We start from the raw sequence: 19,985 nt of genomic DNA on the forward strand, positions 1-19,985 counted from the left end.
GCCTTTTTAGCTCTGCAGGGTTTTCCAGTTAATTGATATACTTACTGGGGGCTCTTTTTCAGTGTGTGGCATAATATTATGTTATGTTTTCCTTACTAGTAATAGTAGTTGGCTTTTGTATTTGCCTTGTTTGTTTAAGAATCCAAACAGAAAAATCCTGGTCCTCCCACACCCACACACACGCATTGAGGAAAGGGTGAACTATTTTATTATTTTGACCTTAGCAAATCATTCTCCCAATGTCTTCCTCACAGAGATTTTGTGTAAGAGACACACAGATAGGTTAGAAAACCTACCGCTAGGATTTTGTGGAGATAGGTTTTATAACTCTTTTCAAGGCAGTTGACAACATGCTTGGCTGTCTTCAAGATGATTAGTGTCACTGTAGATGAATTAAATAGCAGGTGTAAGGTTGCTATTTATAAACTCTTCTCTGTAGTTGCCTTATGTATACTCTGAAAGTGCTGTTCCCATAGATGTGGGTTAAATATGTAGTAAGTAGTACTATAGTAGTAGATAAATATGTCGTAATACCATTTACAGTGTAAATTACAGTGTACATTTTCTTCATTCATCTTTAAAGAAGATCAGTATCTCCTTAGCCATCCACTTTGCCTCTTAGTGTACGAATGCCCACATACTCACATGCATCCTGTAGCAAGAAAAGCAGTGCATGTGTTTTCTGAAGAGCCTGGGAGATGCAACCCAAGCTGCAGACTCACTGGTGCTTAATTTATGCCTGTGCCACTTATTGTAAGTTATTAGATTAATTACAATTTTTCCATTTATTCAAATTATTTGGATAATTTGGCTTTTCTGTTCTAGCAAACCAGAGCTTCGTCATTTTCAAGAGTAAGAACTTACTTGCTCCTGATTTATTTGCTTCAGTTTCGTGTCAAATAACAGATAGCTGCTTGCCTGTGTCTGTAAAACCATCATCCATTTGCCTTTTCTTCATGTCCATATCTGTCCTGTCTGATAGAATTCTGTGAGCTGCAGCAGCTTGCCTTGGAAAATGCTTTAGGATGATGCTTGGTGGGAATGTTTACGTACGATTAGAAAAGCTTACTGATTTTTTGCAGAATACTAAATTCTCATTAGCATCCTCATAGCTAGGTATGTATCCTTAAGTGACTGAAATCCCACTAGATACTCATATCTCTTTCTGCTATAGAGGCTAACTTTCATTTATCTGCTGTACTATTGTTGTCTATTCTGTGTGTGTACAGTAACAAATACTTTCAAGTCAATGTATGGCTATTTGAGATGCTTAAGCCACAGTTACCATTCTATGGATCAATGTAATAATAGGCAGACAAGACTGTAAAAATGCTATCTTGAGCCTGAAACTATCCATGCTTAAACCAACAGAACACTAATTCAGACTTTTGCAAGGGTTGGACTAGATCTCAGCTATAGCTTTTTACTTACTCTGTTAAGTGTCTTAAAATGCCTTTTTTTTCTTTTTTCCTTTTTTTTTTTTTTATGGTGCTGCTGTAGTTCTAGTATTTTCTTTTATTTTGTATGCATACGAATGCTTGAGAATAGGCTTCCTTCTCAGTTCACATTGTTGTCTTGTTATGAGAAAATGAAGGAAATCTCGATGCTTTGACTGTAGTACTGCAGAATATTGTTACTGCAGTATGGCAACATCTAGATGGTCCTTTTCAGTGCTTTGGGCTACTGTTTGGCCGGGACTCTGGAGTCTGCTTCAGGGATTACTTCAGTCTCCAACATCAGCAATATCTCTTAAACGTAAAACAACTGCTTTTCTTACTTCAGATGTTGCAACAACAGTGAATCTGTGTACTAGCTTCAGAAATTTTGGCCATGATAATCTTCCAGATTTTGAGCTGAAATCCTTGTTCGTGTTAAGCCTTTGTCTATACTTCAATAATTGGGCACAAGTCTGTTAAAAAAACTTTTCTGCCTCATAGAGAAGAGGTAGTGCATCCACCTTAAAATCTTCATGTAGCTGTTACAAAAGTGATATCAGAACATGAGTTAGCATGCTTTGACTTGCATGTATATGTCACACCTGCCTGGCAATCTCCATTAACACCAACCCACTGATAATTTTTGACTATACTATCTAATGATTAAGGAATTCGGAATTGGAGAGATAGCTGTTAATGATGGTTCAGAGAAGAAACATTTTAAGGGGTTTTTTTGCAGTGATAGTGCAGGTGCTTTTGTTTCCATATACAGAAGTATAATGGACAATACAGCGGAATTTCTTAAGAAAGCACCTAAATTCCATATTGATGCTGTGCTTCCATAGCAATATGTGGTCACAGTACACAATTCTGGCTTGTCTACAGTATTATTACCTCTTTGGGCACAAAGACATCTGCCCACAGGAGACTCCAGCTGTTATGTGGGCTATCAAAAGCTCATCACAGCTATCCTGTTTTCTAAATTGGTTCACCACAGACCGCCACAAAAAATGTCTATTTCTGTAATGTTATTCTTATTTTAAAATACTACTCCCCAGGCAAAACATGGTACTCTTTAGGGTAGGCATATAGAGAGCAGAACTGTTGAGATATCTAAAGTTACAGAACAAAAGTCTAAGAAAATTAAAAACAGCTACACATTTCACTGTACTCCACTCAAAAAGGCAAAATATATGAATTTGCCTTTGCTGCAAGCAAATAATGCAATATGTGTTATATTGGTGGGGGTGAGTTAAACACAAATTTTACAAAACCAGCAAAGATCTTTGGGCTTTGGAGGAAAATACTTAACTTGATTTTTTCTTTTTCTTTCTTTTTTTTTTTTTTAATGTTTTTGGATTCATTAGGGACAGCCACTGGTGTCTTGAACTTCTGAGATTCCGAAGGATGAAGGGCCCTATAGAAATATGAGCTAAGTTAGGAAAAACAAGATAGGAGCAAATGATGCTTTTGAACTACAATTGATTCACAAATTTTTTTGTAAGAAAATGCTATTTTCGTGATTGTAGTTTATCTTTCCTTCCGTAAAACAGCTAATAGATGCAGGGGAAGAAAAGGGTGTATGTGGGGGGAGAAAGGACTCCTTTGATACATGCTCATTTTGGTGAAGCATAAAATAAGCTAATAGGTATCATAAAGAAGAAAGTGTATTTAATATTTCCAAGTTAACTTCATAGGCCTTAGTGAAAAGTGGGACCTGGCTTACTGAAATTTTTGCACAGCTTCCACCTCATTGCTATCTCAGGCAATTCTTCAATAACTGAGATTTTTGAGATTGCATTTCATAGTCTTGCCTATGAAAAAAAGAATAGATTATTGCCAGAGTGAAGTGAATTCTTTTGGAGGTAAACCAGCCTTTGTTAAACCTAATTGATAATGCTAATCTGATCTTCATGTCTCTGTTTCTGTTCTAAGCATGAATGTTTGTATCTTCAAATAGAAAGTTTATCAAGCTGCTAAAATAAAATAAAAAAAGACCTTCAAAGACAAGTGTTAGGCAAGCATAATGGACAAAATAGAGAAACTTGGATGTGGTGTTAAAATCTTTGCTTTCTGATCGTGTGAGAATTGAAAGTTGAAGATGCTGATCTGAAATGAGGAGGAAAATTTATTTTAAAAGTCTGGGGATCAGTCTTAGTAGCTGGAAAGGGTAAAGAAAAACATGGTATTCTGAAAAAGCTTGAATGTTGTTTTTCTCTAAAAATACATTTAAGTCTCTTGTTTATAGTTTTCTCCTTCTGTTTTTGTTTTGGAGATGAGTGTTTGTGGTTGGTTTGGCTTTTGTGTTTTTTTCTTGCCCAAATGGGAATATGTATAGAAGCGAGAAACAGAAGTAGCTGAATCTTTAGCAAAGTGATGAAAAATGTATTGTCTGAAGTGTAGTGATGAAGAAGTAATGGATTTGTTCTTCAGCTTCTATGTTTTATGGTATTTTTCTTGCTCAATATATTTTGAACAGTAGACTTTAAATTCCTAAAATAAAATGTTGATGAAATCAGTGTGGGCATATAGACATATACAGTTCTCTAAATCCATTTTTCTGGATTTTTTGTGCTGGTTTGTGTTTTGTGAGATAGCAACAGTTGCTGATTTTTGGATCAGGCTGACTTTGTTTTACTGTGAATTTAGTGGAGAGCAAAGAAGAAAGGATTGTAAAACCAGCTTAAAACACCAATGTATTGACAATATTTAGAAAAGTGAGTGACCTGTTAGGAATATGTGTTTCGTCTTGTTATACTGAATAATTAGACTTGTTTTGGAAAGTATTTAATAATTGAAATTTAAAGAGCATTTAAGACTGCCATTTAAGGTTGGTCTTTTGATGAAAAGCTCAAGAGCTTCATTTAGAGGTCAAACAGTTTCTCGTCCTGCTGCTAGTTTTGCAAGCACTCAGTCCTTTTTTTTTTTTTTTTTTAGGGTACACCTATTAAAAAAAAAAATCATTAGAAGTCTGCAAAATTTCAAAGAAAATTCCTAAGTAGATTTCATCTAACATGTCTAAAATAACTCAATTTGCTTAACACTGGTTTTCAGTATTTGAGTATTGAGTTACATTATCAGATTCTCAATTCTCTTTCTACTTGTTTGACATAAGCATACATTTTTTAATTTCTAGTTTTGAGAAATGTTATCAAAATGTAGCATTTAAACTGAGTTAATTTGAACACAATTTTGTACTGCCAGAGTTAAATATACAGACTGGGGGTTACATTACAAATAGAACCATTTGAGGTACTTAACTGCATGAATCAAACACAAATTAATCCCAGTTGTGTGATTTACAATGCTAATTCACAACTAAATTATTTTTTACTTTCATTGTGGCATCTCTAATTGCAGCACAGTGATTAGCTATGGTGTACTATTTAAAATCAAACTGAAGCTTGTAGTCTCCATGTTTCTTGTATGTGAGATCTGTTTATATTAGCTATTTATTTTAAGACTCAGAGTATGACATATCCATTTTGAAAAGAGTACAAGTGATAATCCTGGAAAATGTTTTCAAGTACACATTTTATGTGAAAACACCCTGAAAATTGAAGAGCTCTTGTTTATATGGTGGATGCTTGCAAATACTCATAACTTCAGAATAAAGATAAATAAATCAGAGCACTTACTAGCAGGTGTGTTTGGGTGCAGAAATGAAAGCAATTTCTGTATTTGAGGTTTGCACAATTGCTTTACTTTCAGTTTGTTTTAATTGAAATTTTCAAGATTTTAAACTCTCACTTGAAGTAGGTCCATAAGGTGGGGAGAAGGACAAATTTTGGCTGCCTTGGAGTACTTTTTTCCCCTCTATCTGTAACGCACTTATGTATAAACTCCCTAAAAATGATTACAGAAACCATGCTAAGGCACATGAAAAACAATGAGGTGGTTGGTCACAGCCAACGTGGCCTCACTAAGGGCAAACCATGCCTGACCAGTTTCGTGGCCTTCTATGATGGGGCTACAGAACTGATGGACAGGTGCAAAGCAGTTGACATCATCTACCTGGACTTGTGCAGAGTGTTGGACGCTGTTCTACACAACATCCTTGTCTCTAAACTGGACAGACATAAATTTGATGGATGGACCACCCGGTGAATAAAGAATTGGCTGGATGGCCGCATGCAGAGTTGTAGTCAACGGCTCAATGTCCAACTGGAAACCAGTAACAAGTGGTGTCCCTTAGGGGTCAGTGTTGGGACCGGTCCTGTTCAACATCTTTATCGGCGACATGGACAGTGGGATTGAGTGCGCCCTCAGCAAGTTTGCCGATGGCACCAAGCTGTGTGGTTCAGTTGATACGCTGGAGGGAAGGGATGCCATCCAGAGCAACCTTGACATGCTTGAGAGGTGGGCCCATACCAACCTCATGAAGTTCAACAATGTGAAGTGCAAGGTCCTACACCTGGGTTGGGGCAATCCCAGGCACAACTACAGGTTGGGCAGAGAAGGGATTCTGAACAGCCCTGCGGAGAAGGGCTTGGGGTTGTTGTTTGAGGAGAAACTGAACATGAGCAAGTTTCAGTGTGCACTTGCAGCCTAGAAAGCCAACCATATCCTGCGCTGCATCAAAAGTAGTGTGACCAGCAGGTCAAGGGAGGTGGTCCTGCCCCTCTACTCTGCTCTCATGAGACCTCACTTGGAGTATTGTGTACAATTCTGGTGTCCTCAACATAAGAAGGACATGGAGCTGTTGGAGCAAGTCCAGAGGAGGCCACAAGGATGATCAGGGGACTGGAGCACCTCCCGTATGAAGACAGGCTGAGAAAGTTGGGGCTGTTCAGTCTGGAGAAGAGAAGGCTGTGTGGAGACCTCATAGCAGCCTTCCAGTATCTGAAGGGGGCCTACAAGGATGCTGGGGAGAGACACTTCATCAGGGACTGTAGTGATAGGACAAGGGTTGATGGGTTTAAACTAAAACAGGGGAAGTTCAGGTTAGATATAAGGAAGAAGTTCTTTACAGTGAGGGTGGTGAAGCACTGGAACAGGTTCCCAAAGAAGTGGTAAATGCTCCATCCCTGGCAGTGTTAAGGCCAGGTTGGACAGAGCCTTGGGTGACATGGTCTAGTGTGAGGAGTCCCTGCTCATGCGAGTGGGGGTTGGAGCTAGATGATCATCAGGTCCTTTCCAACCCTAAACCTTCTATGATTCTGTAAGTAATAAGTGCTATGTCACCGTGCTGGCATGCTAAACTTTGTTTTTTCTTCCGTGGGTACAGTTGCAAGTAAACACGGGGCAAAATGGTCATTCTTTTAGTGTGGGCTGAAAGTAATGGCACCTGCCTGCATGTGCTCTTGGTTTTCTTTGCACTTGCAAAAGTGCTGGTGTGATTCTGCCATTACCTGAACAAGGTCCTACAGAAAATCAGTTTTTTCTGCACATTTGCGCCCCTAAAATGGCTCATAATGGCTTAAATAAATTCTAGACCTGGGCAGATTGAAGAAGTGTTAGGACTTCACTTTGCAATGACCATTGACTGTCATCTTCTGTAAACTGTAATTGAAAGCCATAATAATGAATTTATGTAGATACAGTACTGAACTAGTATTCTCTGTTTGTTTGTCCTGTTTAATCTTCATGATTTTTTTTAATCTTCATATTGCTGTGTTAAAGATTCTGCATGCCACTTTTAACTGGCTATGAAGACGAAACAGAAGAACTGACAACAGTTAGCAAAAGTGTGGATCTGAAAATTAGGGCTATAGCTGTGCTTTTTTCCTTTTTAATTTTTCTTTATATAGCTCTTGTTCATAAAAAGAAGATAAATGGAAAGCTTTACACTGATACTATACTATGAATCCAATTTCGAATGAGGACACAGACATTTCATGTGGTTGTAATAACATAGGCAACTGAGTAGTCTTTGGGCAGTGTGCACTAGTATTTTGATTTTTCAGTATGAAAGAGTGAAAATATTCAATGATTTGCTGTACATGTATAATTTTGCAATCCGTTTCACCATTGGCAGGGTAATTGCACCTTTCAGATACCACCTAAATTTATAATTACATTATCTAGTATTTTCAGGAAGTATAGATAGTTGTTAAAATATCTTAGATTAAATTTGACCTAATGCTTATCTTCATTGTAATTTCTTTAAGGGCCTATTGAATTTGAAGAATGTAACACATCCAGTGCAGTTGAAGGTGAGTTGTCGTAGCATAGTTATTTATGTAAGAATGCTGTGGATAAGGACTTGAAACTGTGGAGTGAAGGGCATTCAGTATTCAAAGCTATGTAACTTTAAAGTACTCCAGTGGACTAAGAAGCAGTTTTCCTTTTGAGAAACTTCAACAAAAATAAGACTTTATGCTCTATAAGCCTAATGCAGAAGGTCAGAGAATTGGAATGTTTCTTACAGAATATACTTTGGCTAAGACCCTGTCTTTGCAGAGGTTTGGATTTGGTTCACTTATGGCTGTGTTGTAACTTAATTTACAAGTGTCTAAACATGGCCCAGTCTCTTTCCATTGTTACCATGTTGTTATACCAAGTCTAATGCAGTGTTATGGTCACAAATCATTTCTTTCCTGGCATAGCTTATTTTGCTTAGGGATTGTTTTAAGTGGTTAAGAACTGCTTTATATGCATAAGCTAGGTATTTACTTTTGGGACAGAGGAGTTGATAGTATAGCTATAGCAGCCAACAACTTTTGTCAAGATTGCAGCTTAGACATAGATTTTTCTTTGTTTGAAGCAGAGGGAATCCATGTTCAGAAACTATTTTTGTACTCCATTTGTCATTGTTTTGGGCTGCGTAAGTCCCAGAAAGAAAATAAATCCCAGACTAGCATTTAAAGATAATTTTAGAGCAAATTCTGTTTCTATTAAAATATAAGATATGACTGAGTTTAAAAATACCTGTTTTGAGAAGTTTTCAGTTATTTAATTTCTAAGACTGTGCTGTGTTATGTATTTCTGTAAAGGCGAATATAATTATTTTTATTTTTTAATGATGTGATGTGCTTGAATTGTCAAATTCAAGTTGTTAAATTTTTGAAACCAAATTATTTCCACCATTTTGCTCAAAAGCATGCTGTCAGTAGTATCATGCGTCAAAATGAAATTGTAGACTAGTTGGATCAGACACTTTCACTTAGTCATTTTAGTCTAGCAGTCTACTTTGCTTCAGCAAAAAGTTGGGGAGAGAAGCAGATGTGAGCGCAACTTTGACGGAATAATTAAATGTATTTTAACTTTAGTACATTAAACGGGAATGAAAGCAACCTTTTTTCTTTTTTTTTATTTTTTTTTTCTGTACTATAGTTATGTGTCCAGTGCTAAAAATGGGGAAGAAATGATAGAGGGGAGGCATGGTTCCAAACTCAGTAAGAGCCAGCCTGAGAGCTGGCTACAGCACTGGGAAATCGTGCACTCTGTATCAGCTGGAAAGCCAAGAGACATTCTCTTTCTTTACATGACCAAGACCCTGCTTCTTAAGAAAGATAGGGGCTTGCAGCTACCAGAAACATACGGGGAAATAACAGTGTTGAACTGCAGTAGCTGGGGGAGGCAGCGTTCAGCTTCTGGTCCAAGTGTATTGGCTATTCAGAATTGGCTGGAGCAGTAGCTCCTGTTGAGTTTCTGTGAGCAGAGTACCTTTTCTCAAAAGTAGCAGTGCAGCCATTTTTTTTGGCAGGGGGGAAGTGACAGTCTGCATACCTAACTTGGAGAGTTGGATGTACAATGCAAATCAGTTTTATAAGGAGTTATTAATGTGTTGAACCATACTTTAATTTACTTTTTGATACGTGTTACTTAACAACAAATTGGAATAATATTCCCTTAGTTTGGCTCCATATGTATATGCACTGTTAGATTTTTGTGTCACTTGGGGCAGCATTTGAAATGTATTTGCATTGGTATGTACCCATGTTTGATACTGCTGAAGGTATAGATATCTCTGATATTTAAATGCAAAGTGTTTGTTTCATAGGGATAAAACCACGGAAGAGGAAGCCTTTTGGTTTATCAGGGATAATGAAAAAAGAAAAAGATACTGAATCTGTGTAAGTATATTTCCATCCTGAAGCCTTGTCCTGTATGAAAACTAGTAAAAGTATGAGGATAAACATTAGTTGAAGCTTAACAAAAAATGAAGTTTAGAATGCTATAAATGTGAAAACATCAGTCATTTAAGATTTTTGTAACAAAGGATTTTAAAGAAATAACATAAATGTATTTACAGTAGTCTGCTCATATTTCATCCTTTCCTGTGCGTAGGTAAGTAGTTCTCCCTTGTTCTACTCTGAACAGTGTAGATAATGTGATTCTCATGTGTGCTCCTAATGAAATAATAACTCCATACATGGAAGAAGTGCTGGATGCCTGTGTTTGCAGAATTGAAGCTTCAATTATTCTTTTATTAGAAAAACTTCTGTGTACAGAATTGAAGGACAGAAAAATACTCCAATATTTTTTCAGTACATCATGTGCACACTCATTTTTGAAAGGCCATCTCTAACTAATGTCCCAGCTATATCTTTTGCCATATTCATTGCATGCGCTCAGCCTCCCAGGAGTTAAAACTCTCCAGGAAGTGAGTTTGAATAAAAGTTCTTAGATGGACTGATTGCAGTCTGTGTATTAGTAGTTATGGTCACTATGTTCCAGTGTATTTTTTTGATAATTTCTAGATGAGTTTTCTCAATAGAAGCATTTGATTTAAGGGAAAAATAGCCTATAATTTCACAAACTTGGCAATACAGAAATATTCTGAGAGGCGATATCTGCATACATACTTTTTAAAATTACTTTTGAAAAATCTGTTACCAGTCTTATTTTCTAATATAATGCTGAAAAAATAATGACCTAAGAACTGCAGGTGCTAATTATTTGCACATACAAAATGCCTCATAGCTATTTTTCTATTGATGTTTAATTTTGATAGTGATACACTTCTAAACCATGCTTTTTCTTCTCTGTTATGACATCTTTAAGGCTCCAAGCTGTTGGGTTTTTTAAGTCATTCCGCTCTATTTCTGACCTTTCTGTGATTTTGTCTTTCCCCCACCCTCTCTTCTGTACTTCATTAAGCTGGAGTAATTGGTGAGAGAAGAGTTGTGTATAGTGTGATTTTGATCAGCAGTAATATGAGAATACTGTTTCGTTACAAAGAATTTTTTTTCTGATGAATGGTTAGTTTAAAATAATAAAATATTATAAATATTTTATGATTTCCATGTTTTAAACAGCTTCGGTGCTCTTAAAGTAATTAATTCTCTCTGGAAAGTTATTTACTATACTTTTTCTGTGATGCTAAACAGTTGTAGTATGAAATAGCAGCAAAAACATATGATTGATCATTTGCCTTTTGTGTATTGAACTTACTAAATTGCGAAGTAGTGATTTTGATAGTATTGATTACTGTTATATGATTGAATTCTGTAGCTGTCAGCTTTTCTTCTCCAACAAAATAATTTATTTGCCACCATGTTGGTTATTACTCAGGATAATCTCATGTCATGTATGCTATAAGCCTTTTTGCAAACCAGGCATCTCTTTCCATTCATTCTTTGACAAATGATGAAATATAATCTGACCCCAGAAAAGATTCAGGGCTCTAAATAGCAGTTTCCTGGAGCCAGTAAAGGTGTGGAAGCTCCAAACCAATTCTTCCCAGGTCTATGACTCAATATATTCTTACTCAGAGATCATGTTTTTCTTTGACCTGTAGCACAAAGAAAATTTTCTTAGGCATTGAGGGCCAGAAAACTGGCTTCTACGCAAGTGAAATACTTTCTATCTTTGTATGCTTATTCATTGTAGTATCTGAATGCTTTTCTAAAAGCTGCTTTTTCACAAATACGTTTTATTTAACATTAAAAGATAGTATTACTGTTTCTTCCTAAAAAAATTTTGGTTTTCATGGCACCATGATGTCATCAGAAAATATAAATCAGCTCAGATCCTCTGAAATAGGAAAAGAATTTGCCTTGCTTTCAACAAGTTGGACTGAAATTTGATTTATATTATTTTGTTTATATACTTAGACGCAATACAAAAATTAGTAGATTCTTAGGTCAAAAAGAAGGAAGTATAACAGTGTGATATTGACCTGAGACATTGGTCATTGGTGGCGAAACATTGGAACAGGTTGCCCAGAGAGAAAATGACCTCTTAAGTAACATATGCCATAGGCTTTTATAAAGATTCTTGCATTAACCCATGACTTGTGAATAAACTAGAACATCACAAAGAAACAACAGAGGATTCATTGTTGCTGAAATGTTACTGTGTACTAAAATGCATGACCTATTTCTTCAATCTTAAAAGGAAGATCATACATCTAGTGATGTAAAAGCACATATGTCTAATACCTGATGTCCTCATTTTCCATTTCACCAGCATTTGCAATCTATTGAGTTTTCCTTTGTGTCTTAAGAATGGATTCTGGGAGGTTCCGTTGGTGCTCCTCTGAATGATACTTAATCTGCCATTACTTTTTGAGATCTATTGGCTCACTAATTTTGAAAATCTTCATTAGAGGTTAAATTACTTTCATTGTAGTTTGCCTCACATCTTTCAAATTTCTTAACCTTCATGGACTTCAGACTGTCTTGTTTGAATACAGACACTTTTTTAAACCACATGTCAGGAAATCAGTTTGTTATCTTTTGAGAGAAGTCTAATACTTTTTCTTGGAGCTGCAAAAGAGCTTTTAAAGTAGCTCTTTCTATTATTGTGAATTCAATTTAGCCAGCAGAGGGAGATAAGATGTAAGTCAGTTACAAACTTGGTCACATATATTTTCTTTTGTGAGGCCTTTTAGAGGATATGGGATCCTTCACCTCACTGTCAATTCTTTAACAGGCAATACTGAATTTCATATTAATGCTCCCATGTTAGCAAGTTTTCATGTATTTTTTAAATGACACTGGAGTTTTTATATTTAACCTGCTTAGGCTTTCAGAGAAGATGATTTAGATTAAAATACATTTGAGGTGGGGAGGTGTCCCCTCTTTTCTGTAAGCGCAAATTTCAGTTTTATTATATAAAGTCGCTGTTGTTCAGTTACACTGGCACTTCTGACTTTGTCAGGTAGCAAATTAGAGAGGACTTGTATGCTACTCAAATATTCCCACATTCTATAAGTGTAATTGCTTCTGCTTTTTGCAGACATCAGGGAGAATCAGTGTCATTTGGGTTTTTTTTACATACTGCTGTTTAAATCAAAGTTATAGTGGAAAAATATAATACTTGTGACCAATGTGCTTGCAATCACTGCCTTTCTGCTGATGACTTTTTTGTTTGTTTTAAAAAGTGCTTATTAGGAGGGTACTCTTACTGTTTTTTCCATCATCTTCTAGTGCTTGGCTGCAACTGTGCTTGATAAACATGAACTAAGAATGAAATTCCAAAAAAGGGAAGCTCTGAATTCCTCTAAGAATAGTTGTAATTTTTCTGGGAACTTGTTATTGTCCAGAATGTTTTGCAGTTGCATGTGGACCATTTCGTTAGAATTAGTGACTTCTACTTAATGTGCACATCAGCTACAGAGTTCAAGTATATTAATCCAGAATAGAGTGGGTCACTCCTGGCTTTGCTTGGTTGGAATTCTTAAATTTTTTTTTTTTTTTTTTTTCAGTATAACATGAGTTTGATTTTTTTCAGCATTTCTTTTGAGTTTTTCTTCTGCAGTGTTTTGAGCATAAACTTTCAGCTTTTATTTAAACCTCACTCAGTTGAATGTGGATTATTTATAGTGAAAATATTAACGGACTCTGACAGGCAAAATGGTTAAATGCAGTGTTTCAAATTAGTTGAAAATATTAAAGGAAGTACCAGAACTGTATGAATAAAATCGTGCATTTTATAATTCTATATTTTCCTTGTTTGTTTCTTTTTTGTTTAATAGGGAGTGTCCAGATGCAGACTCAGTTGTAAGTAGACATATTTCCAAAACAAATGCATATGCTAATATTGTCAAGCACAACAATCTGATTAAACTTATGTACTGTTCCTGCAATGCATTATTTATCTGATAGAGGATTTATTGTTTTGATAACATAGCCGAAGTGTTAATTCTGCTCAGTACATAATCTTTAGCAATATATACAAATGTGTCAGTAATACATCTATACTTCCTAACATTTTAGGTTTTAAACAAGGTGCTTTCACTGCAAATACTTGCTACTTCACTTTCCAAGTTAATAGTTGGCTAATAGATTTTAAATAAGAAAAGGTTCAGTTTATTGTGCATCCAACTTTGTATCAGGATATTTCTCTGCTTACTACTGTTTCCTTTGAGAAATCCTTCTAATATCAATGGGATTCTGCTTTATCTCTGGAAATAGAGTGTAGGAACATGCTTTTTAAAATATGGCTTTAAATGCAGTATTTCTAGAAGCACTTTATTAATGGCCTGGTTTTCATTGCTGTCAGTTTGATCTGTGATACATCTTACAATTTTATTTATTAAATTCAAATAAGTGACAGCTGCAAATTAAATTGGAATGTTAATACTTTTTTACTTTCTTAACTGAGCCTTTTCTTTTTATTTAAACCTGTATGTCGTCTTAAATTAAACCTACCTATAGGAAGATTACACCTACCTATAGCTATATTAGGGAATTATTTGCAGAATAATTTCAGTGACTTTCTGTAGACTGATTTGGTTTTCAGTTCACATATTTAAATGCCAATTACATTAAACAATTTTTCATGTTCACCTATTGTGTGGATTTTCTTCTTTGCATTTAGTATCTGGGAGTTTCAGTACCTACTATTAAAACTTCTTTTGAGAAATATGGTTTGAATAATCTAGTAGAACCATTCTTCTAAATAAGGAAAATTAAGTTTTGCCACATAATAGAACTACATGTGTAAGAACAGCCTGTAAGCATCATCAGGACAGTTATTTTATCCTGTGCAAAGTCATCTTGACTTAGAGCAAATTTCTTTTCTTGGGTGTATTTAAAGTAAAGTAACTTTAGAATTATCCCTGTAATTATCAGGCTTTTCATGGAAATAATATCTTTTGACAGTTCAAGTTGAGTCACTGGAGTGAACCACAACTGAGTTTGACTTGCAATGTTTATTTTCCTCTTTGCTTATTTTGGTTTCTACATTTTGTAAAAATAATTAGTTCAAAAAATTTGACTGTAAATGTGTTTGACATTCTTTCTGGCTGCATGGGGCACACCTTATGATCTTCTAAGTTAATTGTTCTGCCTAGATGTAGTTTATACTTGGTTTAAAAAAAGAAGATGCAACTTGCATAGTGTCCAACAACAAAATTGATACTTTTATTGCATTCTTTTTTTTTCTTCCTATGCCCAACTTTTTATGACTGCATTTGAATTTAAAATTTGGTCTATCATTTCTTCTTGCTTTTTACAAGCAACAATATTATTCTGAATGGTACACTGCTTTAATAGCAGAAGCCATTGCTATCATTCTTGTGAAAAAATTATGCAGCATGCCATAAATGAGATTCATTTCATCCCTTACATACAAGCACCCAGGAGTGCTCTATATTTTAAAGTTGGTGTCCTCTTTTGGAAGATCCTATTTCAAATGCTTTTCACTTGCATCTTATTTTAAGATTTCCTTTCTCTTTAATTTTTCAAACTTCATCTAAATGTAGACATCTATATTGTTATTTCTGAGAATTTATTTTGTATGGGATCTTTGCAATAAATTACACATCTCAAGAATTGAACTTAGAAAAGTATTATTGAAAAAAAATTGAAAGCAATTATTATTTGTGGTTGATTGATAGAAAATAATGAGGACCAGCCCTCAGAAAATTCAAGTTGTTTAAAGTTACCATGATTTTTGTCAGCTTCGGCCACTCACAGGAAAACTCTGTCTGGCTTTTATATTATTAACATGATCTCTTTTTTTAAAGGTGGCTTTTGTTTATTTGTCAAGAATTTTAATTGTGTGAAAGGGATGTAAAAGATAACCACTGTAGCATTATTTATAATGATAAGCACTGAGGTAAATATTGAAATTTTAGAATTTAAGGATCCAGTAAGAACTGAGTTCAATACTTTTATCTACCAGTTCTACATGATATTATGGATCTTTGAACATGCAGTATGTAGTCAATACCATTAGAGATTTCTCACTAGTCCAAAATGTATAATGCAATGCGTTCAAACTTGTACTCTCCATTTCCAGAAAACAAAACAGTGAGATGGCCCTAAAAAATGTCTTTCATACCAAAATTGAAGTTCTCAAATTTATCTGTGGCAAGCCATCCACTTAGGCTCATCCTTTCTGTAACTGCCAGATTATGTATGTTGAAAAATGTGATGCATTTGAATAAATTGTTAAGTTCTATCAAATTTTGTAACTGCTATAAGAGGTTTTTATGTGTAGGGATGCAGCTGTGAACTGAGAACTGGTATTTGTTTCAAAGGTTAACCACTTCTGTAAACCACCTCTGTTTAAATATAGATGACCATATGTCATAAGTTTTAAAATTCCTGTGTTGTTATATGTCAATCTACACATGTAATGTTGATTAAACTAAGCCTTCATAATTAAGAAAAGTAGAAATATAACTGTGTGTACGCTAGAAAAAGATAGCAACTGAAGTCTAGCTTAGTACGTTTATTAGCTTGAAAGTTTTTCCAAAGGCAGAACCAACTCTCTTCTTTCCCATGGGTGTGCCCTGTCTCTGTGGCCCATAGGAACATATGAGCTCTAGTAGAAACTTTTTCTCTCAGGAAGCATTTACAAGGTTCCACTTGTGTCCAGTAAGATCTGAATTTGGATTGCAACCCTTACTTTGGCTGGGATACTTGCAGATCTCCTTACTTAAAAGATGCACTGCTATCCACAATATAGCATATAATTCTGTAACTCTAGGAGTGTGGAGAAGGGAGTAAGAATTAGTCAGATAAATGTAAATGCCTTCATTAACATCAGATTCATGAATATGTCTCTCTCTCAAAATGATGTGTCCTCTATCATTGTTATAAAATGTAAATTAGGAAATAAAATTCTCATGTTTCAGAAAACAGAACCATTCATCAGTTCAACTGTTCAAAATATTGAAAACATTATTCTGAAATTACTATTTAACCTATAACATTTTGAGGTACCTTTTTGCTTGCCTTTGACACAATTTATCTTTGTCAATACAAAGATACATTCAGTATCTCTTCCACCCTATTCTTCTGTTGGTTTACACAAAAATATAAATTAATGAAAGCAGAAGGTGTTTTAAGAATTATTATTAATTGGTACAAAATCAATCTGAATCATTGACAAAAGTGGAAATACAAAGCAGATGATTTCTGACTCTGTATACACTGTGTAGTCAGATGTTTCAAACTACATCTATTTAAACTTTAGAAATGGGGGGGGAAGTATAAATTTAATAAAAATTAGTATAAATTTCTTCACCTTCTTAGAAAAAAAGCCTGCTGAAAAAAAAGGCAAGGAATTTTTCAGTTTCTGTGTTCATAACTTAAGCTGTAAAGCATCCATCACTGTTAATATGTACATAACTTTGACTTTTAGTCTGAAGTTATAAATACAGGCTACATGGTACATTGCTATTGCTGTGGAATAGATGAGTCAAATATCTTTTCAAGATAAGAAATAATTAACATGAAAATACCAAGAAATAAATTTAGTGTTTCAAGAACCCTAAGATTTTAGTGCTTTCTAAGCACTATTTACTTTATATATTTACTATATATATTTACTATATATATACATTTATATATATACCTATATATACACATTTTTATATATACATATATATACACATTTACTATATATATATTTACTTTATCCAAGAGATTACTTAGTAAATTAAAAATTCTGCAAAGTTATTTTATATTAAAATAGTCAAATTTTCCATCTATGTTGTGCATGCTGTGTGTGCCCAGTAATAATATCCTTTACATACATGGCCCAGCTGGAGGAAAAACTAAATGTTGTACATTTAAAGATTTTTGTTGGTTTTCAATTCATCTTAACCATGAATGATTCTGATCTATTGAAAATCGTCCAGTATGACAACTAAAATAATTTCAGAATTCAGAAGTTATTGTATTGTTGGAAAATGTACCTACCCTCTAGCTATATGTTTTTGTTCTATTTATTTTGATGTCAGGTTTCATTAGTGTTTTTTGGTATATAAATAAGGTCAGCCTGAGGTCAAGCGTAGCTAAGAACCTTGATTTGAGCAAGTAGAGCTAAGGTACTGGACCTTGTGAGCCTACTCTTACTACTTTTCTTCCCCCCTCCCCCCCCACTTTTTAAAAAAAAAAAAAAAAAGAAAAATCAAATAGCTCTGCAGTCCAGATCTTACAACTATTTCAGGAAATTGCATCTATATGTTCCATATTTTAAGATTTGTGCTAAAAAATCAGATTTGGCCTTAGTTTGATGTGCTATTTAATGGGGTTCAGTATTACATCTCCTATACAGGATTGTATTTCTTACTCTTTTTACCAGAAAGTTTGTTTAAATTCATTCTATTTAACTTCATTCAGTAAAATATCAGACATCCCATTTGTGATATTTGCAAAGAGAATAGAGGGAAAACTACATTTTTATTTTTATTTTCCTCTGTAATTCAAAAGCTCTTCAAAGTGACTATCTCTTCAAATTTGGCTACAAATTTTAGCTGAAGTCAAGTGGTTCCTTGCTAGTCCACTTGAAGTCTCCGGTGTAAGTTATTATATCTTGTGTCCCCAGCACAAGAGGGACATGGACCTGCTCAAGTGAGACAAGAGGAGGGCCATGAAGATGCTCCAAGGGCTGGAGCACCTCTCCTATGAAGACAGGCTGAGAGCTGGGCTTGTTTAGCCTGGAGAAGAGAAGGCTCTGGGGAGACCTTAGAGCAGCCTTTCAGTACCTAAAAGGCGCCTACAAGAAATCTGGAGAGGGACTTTTTACAAGGGCATGTAGTGACAGGACAATGGGGAATGGCTTTAAACTGAAAGAGGGTAGTTTTACATTAGACATTGTAAAATAGGAAAAAATTCTTTACTATGAGGTGAGATACTGGTAGAGGTTGCCCAGAAAAGTTGTAGCTGCCCTGTTCCTGGAAGTGGTTAAGGCCAGGTTGGACAGGGCTTTGAGCAACCAGGTCTAGAGAAAGGTGTCCTTGCCTGTGGTAGCGGTTGGAACTGGTTGATCTTTAAAGTCCCTTCCAACCCTAACCATTCTATGATCTTATGACTTATAACAGCAAAGTATATTTTGGCCATACTGTATATACATCTCTGTTAGTCAAACTACCCCCCAATACCTAAATTCTGGAACAATAAACTGATTGGTACACTAAAATAAGTCACTTTTTTATATGAATCTTGTAATTTTTATGAGAAACATATAACTGGTGAAATCACTACATTTTTCAGCCACTTAAGTTGTTAATTTTTGTAATAAAATTACAGAGGCATCGGAGCAGTTCCTGTGGACTAACTCTGGACACATAATAATATGTGGGCTTTCCTGACCTTGTTAGCTTATTAGCTTTAAAAATCCAGGGTGGTGTAGGAGATATGTAATGGAAAACTTCAGAATCCAATTTTGAGCACTTGCGTATAAGTTTCATCCATACCTTTTAATTATGGTGGATATTCTTTGCTAAAGCAACAGTGCAGGCTTACTGTCTTTTCAAGAGGGAGGGGAAGTTGCAACCTGTATAACCTGGAATGCTTTTACTCACATATTAAAGTACTGACTAGTACTTAGCAAAGGTTTTTCTCCTGCATTATCAGAGCCTAAAGTAACTTAGCTGAGAGAATTGAAAGTAGAAACTGGGAAAATATTTGGTGCAAGGCCATTGCAGGCTTATTTAACACTCAGTAGTAAAGCTAAAATGTTTCTGTCAGTTTCTTCTTCGTGGAGTACCAGTACAAGCAGATGCATTCAAACTTGCCAGTTTTTATGGTATATTTGGAGGTTGGGTTGTTCTGTTCTGTTCCTGAAGTATCTTGTGACACTACTTTTGAACTACAGATCATTACTAGAGATAACTGTAATAATGAATGGTTAATGACAATTATTTTCATGAGCTGTTGTAATCAAATTTTAGTTTGTCAATGATATAAAATTCAGTCTGATGTAAGAACAACATGAGGGGTTTTTTAGTTATTTGTCAATATAATATTTTTTGTTGTTGTTTTTAGAACATTCCTGATGTAGATGATGAAGGATACAGCATTAAACCAGAAGCAACACACGATATCCTTTTTACTATTATTGTGCCAAGTTATTTGATGTTATTGCAATTGTTTGGAGACAGAAAGTACTGACTAAAGTATTAAATAAAGGAAGATGAATGACACTCATGCTTATGTTGCAACATAAGAAATGTTCGTAGCTTTTGCAAAACGTACAAAATTTTGTTTTTCTTAGATTTTGTGTGTATGCAGATGTTAAATATTAGATCAGATGTCTTGGGAACTTTAAGAGAATGGGTTTTGTATGACAGTAAAAAAAAAAAAAAAAATCCTGAACAAAAGCTTTAAGGTGACTATGAAAATCTTTCTCCTTGAAAACTGCTCAGATAGCTTATAAAGTGAAGATTGCAAACTTTTTTTAAGCAGAGTGGTTATCTGT

At 35.0% G+C, this 19,985-nt stretch overlaps 1 protein-coding gene across 10 annotated transcripts in view; it reads left to right on the forward strand.

Moving 5' to 3' along the window:
* The window catches only part of FCHO2 (FCH and mu domain containing endocytic adaptor 2), an 87,308-nt gene that overhangs the window by 38,811 nt on the left and 28,512 nt on the right, over positions 1-19,985 (forward strand). For all 10 annotated transcript variants that reach the window (XM_030470089.2, XM_030470092.2, XM_030470095.2 and 7 more), the window contains 4 exons: positions 7,547-7,591; positions 9,382-9,454; positions 13,303-13,327; positions 19,553-19,607. In XM_030470089.2, the coding sequence (XP_030325949.1) occupies positions 7,547-7,591; positions 9,382-9,454; positions 13,303-13,327; positions 19,553-19,607 (198 nt within the window). The remainder of the gene's footprint in view (positions 1-7,546; positions 7,592-9,381; positions 9,455-13,302; positions 13,328-19,552; positions 19,608-19,985) is intronic.

The sequence above is a fragment of the Strigops habroptila genome, chromosome Z (genome assembly GCF_004027225.2).
Source record: "Strigops habroptila isolate Jane chromosome Z, bStrHab1.2.pri, whole genome shotgun sequence".
Taxonomy (NCBI): domain Eukaryota; kingdom Metazoa; phylum Chordata; class Aves; order Psittaciformes; family Psittacidae; genus Strigops; species Strigops habroptila.